Source organism: Euprymna scolopes, chromosome 30 (genome assembly GCF_053919585.1).
Source record: "Euprymna scolopes isolate OS-2025 chromosome 30, ASM5391958v1, whole genome shotgun sequence".
Lineage (NCBI taxonomy): Eukaryota > Metazoa > Mollusca > Cephalopoda > Sepiida > Sepiolidae > Euprymna > Euprymna scolopes.
In genome coordinates this window covers 21,867,773-21,876,678 of record NC_136511.1, presented here as the reverse complement: position 1 = coordinate 21,876,678, position 8,906 = coordinate 21,867,773, and the positions used below count along the sequence as shown (strand labels likewise).

The 8,906-nt window shown below is 36.0% G+C and overlaps 1 protein-coding gene across 1 annotated transcript; it reads left to right on the top strand.

The window, feature by feature from the left end:
- The first annotated feature begins 5,164 nt into the window (after positions 1-5,164).
- On the top strand, positions 5,165-8,241 carry LOC145254624 (uncharacterized). Its single transcript, XM_080113233.1, has 3 exons — positions 5,165-5,194; positions 6,830-7,587; positions 7,739-8,241. The coding sequence occupies exons 1-3, from the start codon at positions 5,165-5,167 to the stop codon at positions 7,782-7,784; spliced, it is 834 nt and encodes a 277-aa protein (XP_079969359.1). The 3' UTR covers positions 7,785-8,241.
- Positions 8,242-8,906: the final 665 nt, after the last annotated feature.

The following is an 8,906-nucleotide window of genomic DNA, read 5'->3' as shown; positions in this document are numbered from 1 at the left end:
TCCCTCAAACCAGGACTGTACCCTGATAAAAAAAAGTCTCTGACAGCATAGATACAGCACTTTCCCTCGACACTAGCGCATAAGTGCATGTATTTGGTAACTTCAATGCCCACCACAGCAACTGGATCGGATTTTCTATATACACAGAAGCAGCTGGTACCACAACATATACCTTCTCTATAGCTCATTCCCTATCACAGATAGTTACGTTTCCAACCCGTTCCCCAGACCAGCAAGTAAAACACGCATCACTTCTATATCTGATTCTGATCACAGTTCCCGATGACAGTGTAACGAATGCCCACATCCCACTTGGGAACACCGTTCATGCAGTGCTAAGTTGAAATCGCCCTAAACTCTACAGCTAAAACTGAAGAGCCACTGCTTAAAACGACAAGATATTATTAAAAGGCTGACTGGCAAGCCATCAGGGATCTCACCAGAGACGTCCCATGGCAAAATATGGTTTCACTTCCTGTTGAACATTGCGCAAATGAGGCCACTGAATGGTTAAAAACGGCAATTGAAGCACATGTTCCCACGCGCAAATTTTATAGCAAGCCCCACTCTCCCCAATGGTTTAATTCTACTTGTGCAGCTCCCATAACGCAAAGGCAGCATGTGTGCCGCAAATTTAACCGACATAGATCAAACAGACATACGTAAATAGAAGCCAGAATTAACTGTAAGAAAGAAATAGCAACAGCGAAGAGAGAATTTATGGAAACCACCAAAAACTCATCGAAGCACAAATATAAGGAACTTGTGACTTCTGGAAAATATACAATAGTGTAGTAAATAATGGGAACTCAACAGTTCCCCCACTATCGAACAATCATGAGGTTGTTTGCTCTGCAACTGAGAAGGCTAACCTGCTTGCCAGTCGGTTTGCCTCCAACTCCACAATGGACACTATTAACCCCCTTCCCTGAATTTGCTTTGCGGACAGACGCCACACTAGACGATCTAAAAATCACCCCTGCTCAGATGCCAGCTATCATAAAAAATCCTTGACACTGCAAAAACATATGGACCTGATCTCATCCCGGTTGTGCTATTAAAAAAGTGCACTGCCGAAGTAGCTCCAGTTCTCTGCAAACTTTACAACAAATGCCTTAATGAATCTTGCTTTCCTGCCGGCAGGAAATCTGCTTCTGTAGTACCAGTTTTCAAGAATTCTGGCGAAAGAACTGACCCAGTAAATTATCGCCCCATTAGCCTCCTCCCACTTTTCGCCAAAATATTTGAGACCATAATTAACCAAGTTCTAGTCCATCACCTTAAAGATGCTAAACTTCTGACTGACCAACAATATAGATTTAGACAAGTCCGATCCACAGCAGACATCTAACTGTAATCTTAGAACGTATATACAATTCACTGGACAAAGCCGGGTAGGGTAGAGCCGTAGCCCTAGATATATTTAAGGGTTTTGGCAGGTTATGGTATGAAGGTCTTCTCAAGAAAATCAGATCATACGACATAACATAATTAAATCCTTCTTAGATAAGAGAAAAATCCAGGTTGTCCTCGACGGTCGTACATCTAAACAATATGATATAAATGCGGGGTCTATCCTTGGACCTCTGTTATTCCTAATATTCATAAATGCCTTCTCTGACAAAATCGTCTGTGAGATGGGTATATATTCTGACGACCCCACGCTCTATAACAGACATGATAGGAAAACAAATAACACATATCTAAACAAATGGCGGAAAGACTAGAGGATGACTTCCGATCTGTAATGGAATGGGGACAAAAATGTATCGGCACATACAATGCTGCCAAGACTATACTTGTTTCCCTCAATAATTACAAGAAACATTCCCTACCACCAATAGCAATGACCAATGACTCTTTATCTGAAAGTACATCTTTTAAACTCCTTGGCCTTACGTTCACAGGAAACATGAGTTGGAATAATTACATTGACAGTATTGCCAGGACCACTGCGAAGAAGGTAGGTTCTCTCTACTGTGCTAAAAAGCTACTAACTCCGGAAAGTATCCTATACCTTTATAAGGCCACCATTCGCCCATGCATGGAGTATTGTTGTAATATTTGGGCTGGTGAATCTGCAACTAGTCTTTCGCTCCTAGACAAGGTTCAAAAGAGAGTCGCCAATCTGATAGGTCCTGAACTGTCATCTAAACTTCAGCCTCTGTTCCATCGACGAAATGTTGCATCCCTCTGCCTGTTCTACAAGTATTTTACGGAGTATGCTCTGACGACCTGCAAGCACTTTTGCCCTCCTCGACGTAAATACACCTGACAAACCCGACAATCAACTAAATCCCACCCCTTCACAATAGAGATCCCTAGATGTAAGAAAGCTTTCTACTCCATTATTTTCTTCCACATAACTGCTAGACTTTGAATTCCCTTTCGGGTTCCTGCTTCCTCAACTATACTGACATGAAGAAATTCAAGTGTAACGTAAACCGCCATCTTGCTGCCCAACTCTTTACACAGTATTCATGATGCGTAAGTCCCTGATAGTAGCCCCCTACAAGAATATGGCAATGTGCCTTGTTTGGGGTGAAAATGTAATAAAAAAAGAACAGACATATTTAAACGTTAAAAATAGTGGAGTAAACATTAATAAATCTTTTTAAACAACAAACAATATTTGAGATGCCCTCCTATTGCCTTTATAACAGCTTTTATTTGTTTTTTTCAATATTATTTTATAAATTGTTGCGGGTGGTAGGTTCCATTATCTGATAATCTCCATGAAGTTTGTCGTTAATTCTTTTTATGGTGAAAAGTTGTGCATCCTCATCATTTTCACCTAGATGTAACCACAAAATATCAATGGATTGCAAGTCTGGTTATTGAAGGGGACCCTTCACAACTGTCGCCCCTTTTTTCTCAAACCAACCATTTAAAACTTTTGGCGCATTTCATGGGACATTATCTTGCAGGGGGATTACCTCACTTTGAATGTTATTATTAAATATTTAAGTCAAAAAGTTTTGGTGAATTTGTGAAGTTCATTCTGCCCTCACATATGTACGACAGTCCAGTGCCTGCAGAAGCCATGCAATCCCACACCATTATGCTTCTTCTCGAAATTTGACAGTTGAGAAGAAGACAAAAAGGATTAACTGCCTCCTCTTCCCTGCAGCGAATATAAACCTCTCCATGGATCCCAAAATCCCGATGAAAAAAAAAAGAATTTGCTTCAATTTTGAATTAATATTATGGATGCTGTTGTGTTGGCACCCACACATTTACATATGTGGATAATATTACAGATAAATAGCAAGACTCGGTTAGTCTGAGGGTGTATTAACCAGAAGCCACCGAAGGCCGAGCCGAAAGCAGATATGTTCTCCATCCAAGACTCTCTTATCTGACAACCATTATGTAAATATACTGTGAATATACTTTTACTAATACACTTCTTATGGAGCTACTTTTGTTTGTTGAGTCATCATTTGTATTGACTTATACGGTATTTGGTTCAACCTGCAAACATAACAGTTGGCGGCGAAGATGAACGTCAAGCATAAGAGATGTTCTTTCAAATATTTAGGAAATAGAAGCTGTTACCTTATCACGAAATTACTTTCTTCAGATCAAACATTAGATGTCAAATTGTTATGATACGTTTTGCAAATTCCAGTTATTTTTTCTTCTTGGATGCATCCTCGTAAAACTCAGCATCAAGCGCTGAAGAACTCTTCCTCCTATTTAAAAGTTTTGCACTTTTCACGCATCTGTCTTTCCTGACGGATGTTGACTCGTTATGGCCTTTGACTTTTTTGTTTTGTTTTCTAAAGATTCTGTGTCATTGTAAAATTTAATCGTAGTTTGAACATTCAGCCCTGAACATTCGATCTTCCCGGTAATTACTACTTGAGAACATCCGTTAACAGATAACGCAATAATGTGTTAACTTTTATCTCTGAAAGTGTCTACTTCGTGGGCATTTTCAATTAAATATACAATTATAGAACTACAAAGTAAAAAAAATAATATAATAAGGAATCACTTTGTATATTCGAATCGATTTAGTATGAAACTCAGCTAAAACACATGAAAGCGGCTTTAAAGCAAATGAATACTACAATCTAATGTTAAATAGTTTACATTTACTCTCAAATGTTCACTGTACAATTCTTAACCTTTAAATGCTAAAGTTTAATTTAATATCTACTTGCAGTTCAGTCTGGCTTTGCCCGAGCGCTATGTACTGTATCTATACATATATACTATATGTATTTTATATGCATATATATATATATATATATATATATATTAAAAGTTTTACTCATATCCATGTAACCTATATCTAAAATTTCAAGTGCCTAGACCCAAAATTGTCGGAGGAGTTTGGTAGAGTTCTTAAAGGTCAAACCGTTGAACTTTGACCCTTAACAGCCAAATTTCTGGCTGACACCCGTCACATCGATTTTCCCAAATCTCAGTACCCGGTATTTCAAATTTCGAGTCTATAGACTAAAAATTGACAGAGTTATGGCGTAGGGAAATGTACACAGACACACAGACACACAGACAGACATACACGTTAACTTTTATATATATATATATATATATATATATATATATATATATATATATATATATATATATATATAGGCAGCATTTTTCATTCAAGGTAATGTTATTAAATGCAACGGAGATACTTTGCATTATGATTCTTTTTTTTTTTTTAATTTTTCGAATTTCCGTATAGTCTTTTTCGTATCAAAACCAAAAATATTGATAAAAGTTCCAGCGTTGTTGCTTTCACGAACGCTTTCGATTCGTCCCGGAAACATCATCAGGTGTTGAAGTAAAAATGCGAAGGAGCGAAACTGAGAATTAAAAGTGAAAACTTAAATAGACAGTTGACGGCGATAAGTTAAAATATATAGAGACGATGAAACGTCGATTAAATCTTCCAGTATTAAAATCAACAATTTCATAGTACAAAAAAGATTATACGGAAAAAATCGAAAAATTAAGAACAGGATCATAAAGCAAAATGTGCTCGTTGCATTTAATAATACACACACACACACACACACACACACACACACACACACACTACTAGCAGTCCGCTTGACGTTGCCCGGTTGTAAAATACGCATAAATAATGTTTTTTTTTCTCTAAACACTTTAATTCTTGTGAGTAAATTTGGCCCTGCGCTGAATGGCTCTGCCAGGTGGCTCAACTACCAAGGTATCCGCGTTTGCCAATGATGTCACAGACTTTGTGTCGACCTTCAGAGATATCCAGATCGTGTCAGGGATGCTTGCACAGTAGGGTAGGTCGATTTTGGCATTATGACTAGGTCTATGCAGAGAAAGATGTTAAATAACATTGAGAATAACAACACAAAATATTTTTTTCTAAAACTCCATCGTTTTTTGCTAAAATGAATTTAAACATTGAAAAACTCAATATGTTGCGTCTATGTCGCCGGGTGCCGGTGTTAAATCAAAGAATAAGCATGTCATATTAATGCCGGTTTTGAAGAAAAAATACGAAGGGAGTATAAACAATACGTTTTTTTTTTTTTTTGTAATATCTATTTTATTTTTAGAAAATTAATTGAGTGTCGATATAAAAAGACACCCTGCAAAATATTTCATTTAAAATGAAGTAAACAACTAATAAACCAGGGCTTTATTTTATCCGGTTAATATTTACGTCTACACCGCCAAGTAATCGGGTTCATTTTCGTGTTCACACGTTTGTTTACTTTGTTAATTGGAGCTTAATTCAAATTTAGAAATTATTACATTTTGCATTTTATATCTTATCAAACCTTAATTATTTATTAATTTATTTTAAACCTTTGTGTTATTTAATTTAATAATTCTTTATTTAAAAAAAACAAAAAAAACAAGACATTTTTCTTCGCAAGGCTATTTCGGTGTGATTTGACTTGTTTTCATACTATTCGGTAAGTAAAACCATTATTATTTATTTTTTGATATTTACCAATTTTTCCAAATTTTAAATTTAATTCATAATTTCCATTGTTTAATTTCTTACAATATCATAAAATATTATTTTGCAGATATTTTTCTAACCATGAGTCGGAAACGAACTATTTCTACACGTAGTACTGATTCTATAAAATTTGCGGGCCCACCTTCTCCATTAAATACAACAGAACCCCCTACTTTCCGTCAGGTTATTAAATATGGCTATTACATGGAGAATTCTCACCCAAAGTTAAATAAATTTGCCCTTTCAAAATTAATGGCAACTGATGTTAAAGATATTTGGAAGGCAGTAAATCCCAGTTTGCCACTATTAACTGACAAATGGATTCTGCATAAATTGCAGGACACCTGCTTTAAAAAAGCTAAGCAAATAAATAGAAACGTTTTATCCGCATATGCCAAAAGTCTGCTGGTCAATAAACTTGACAAATTATTTGACATTTCATCTTGTTCGTGTGACCTGCCAATTGCAAGTTGTCATGACAAAAATATTAAATGCAAAAAAGAAATCAAATATTGATTTAAAAACATTTTTTCTTGATAAGTCCAAAATTGACAGAGAAAAAGAAAGATCAAAAAACAATGCTTATCAAAAACATAATAAAAAAATTAGAAATCTTGTCTGCATTGGTGTTGATGGGAAGCACGACAAAGACACTTTATTTTACATGGAAACTGTCGATGAAAAAGGAAACAAAAATCGAAGAAAAGCTAAAGGACAAGAGCATCACTTGACATTTACAAAGGAGATGGGTTGTGGAAGTAAGGGGGAGTATCTTACACATAGAGTGATCCCTTCTGTTGGAGCAACTGGTGCTGTTCTGGCGGATGAAGTTCACAAAGTTCTAGAACAGTATGAGAGTGTCAATACTTTAAAGCTGTCCTTTTAGACAACACAAGCACCAATACTGGATGCAAATCCGGACTAGTTTCCTCACTAGAAAACAAGCTTCATAGAAAAATACATACCATTGGCTGTTCTCTACACCAGAATGAGCTTCCTTTTAGGGCATTATTTAAATCCCTTGATGGAAGTGCACGAAGCCAAACATCATTTACGGGTCAACTCGGAAAATTATGTGCCAACAATTACCATCATTTACCCCAAGTTGATTTTTTACCAGTGAGTAGTCCTCTAGAGGGCAGGTATTCTGAACTAACAGAAAATGATCTCACTGGTGACCAAAGACTACTTTTAGAGTATGCTGTTGGTATTTCAAGGGGTAAAGTAGACCCTCAGTATGCAGCATGGAGGATCGGACCTTTAAATCAGGCAAGATGGCTTACTCTGGCAATCCGATTAATGTGTATGTGGACCCGTAAAATTTATCCATCTGAATTGACCAGAAAAATGCACCAGCTGATTAGTTTTATTGTAGAGGTTTATGCAGTTAACTGGTTTGAAATTAAACTGGATAATAAATTTCATAACTTGCAAATGTATATTTTTAAAATGATTGGGCAAATAAAAAAGCAGCCTCAAGAAATTCAGGAAATTGCTTTAAGCAATCTTCAGTTTAATGCTTTTGCCCTTTTGCCAGAGAATATTCTGTTCTCTATGTTAAAATCAGATGAAATGGAAGTGAGAGAAGAAACTATAAGAAGAATTTTAACCATTAGGTAAGTAAACATTCATATAAAACTGATCAAATTGTTTATTTCGATTTATACATTCATTTTCAATTATTAAATTAAAAAAAAAATTAATTGAAATAAAAGTTGTGTTCATTTGTTCAAGTCAAAATTATTTGACTTCTCTTTTCTTTTTCAGGAGTGAGGAACCAGTGAAAAAGCGTTTAAAAAAATATCAACAATAAATTTTGACGCTTTACATTGGTCAAATTTGATAGACCTTTTTCAAAGTAGAGTTTCAGAGCCAGCACTAACTGAAGAATTATCAGATGATGACCTTCAGGAATTATTGATGAGTGACAGAAAGCCAGAGTTACCTGATTTGCCTGCACATTCACAAAGTGTGGAAAGGGCTGTAAAATTGACATCAGAAACCTGCCAATCAGTCTATGGACTTGAAGCAAGACATAGACATATAATTGCTAAGATTTTATGCCATGAAATGAGGCCATTTTTTGCTTCAAAAGGATCCTATAGGGAGAATTTTTATATCATGGTAAAAAAAATAGCTTTTTACTTGCCAATTGTTTTGTGTTTTTATACAAGCATAGATAACTGCCTAGAGATAGGTAAATAATTTGTTTTAGGTTTTATTAAGACTTTTTTCAGACAGAATAAAAACTTCTTTTTTTCATTGATAGTAAAAAGAATTAAATTTTGCAGTTATAAAACAAAGTAAAATGCAGCATTTATATAATTTTGTAATTGCCGCCACCTCAAGGGGGGGGGCAATTATAATTTTGTTTAATATTTAGCACATCAGTCATAATATAGTTTATTTAAATATATAAAACAACTTGTTATGATTGAAACTGAAAAATGCTAAATAATTTCATACAAATCTTTCACAGATAAGGGTTTTTCCGTGTCTCAAAATAGACGATCTTTAAAATCAAATTAGCATCCGATGCCTGATGTTAGAAACCTAGTTTTTTTATATTTGTACTCCCCATATGTTTGTGCAACTTTCTCTGCTTCAACCTTTTACATTTTCCCCAAAAAGTTGAAAATCGACCTACCCTATTGCACAGTACGAAGGAATCACGGGGGCTAATATAAACTACAGTAAGTCGGTCGGACTGAGGTTGGGCACCTGGAGTGGCAACGCAAACCGCCTTTCAGCTGGACGGATGGCCCTGTTTGGATCCTCGGCATGTGGTTCATAACGGGTCTCTAGCTTGATAAGAATTAGTCCGAGGTACGGTCAAAGGTGGCGGCTGCGGTAAACGCGTGGCTTCCTAGGAAATTTCCTTGAAGGGTAGAGCCGATGCGTGCGCTATATAGTCTTCTCTCTCATCCATTACCGA

Excerpts from the sequence above, each read along its gene's own strand:
- LOC145254624 (XM_080113233.1), top strand. The coding sequence starts at position 5,165 with ATGGCTCTGCCAGGTGGCTCAACTACCAAG. Across the intron at positions 5,195-6,829 it reads CAGGTGGCTCAACTACCAAG|TGTCAATACTTTAAAGCTGT; the intron begins GTATCCGCGTTT and ends ACAGTATGAGAG. Across the intron at positions 7,588-7,738 it reads AGAAGAATTTTAACCATTAG|GAGTGAGGAACCAGTGAAAA; the intron begins GTAAGTAAACAT and ends TTTCTTTTTCAG.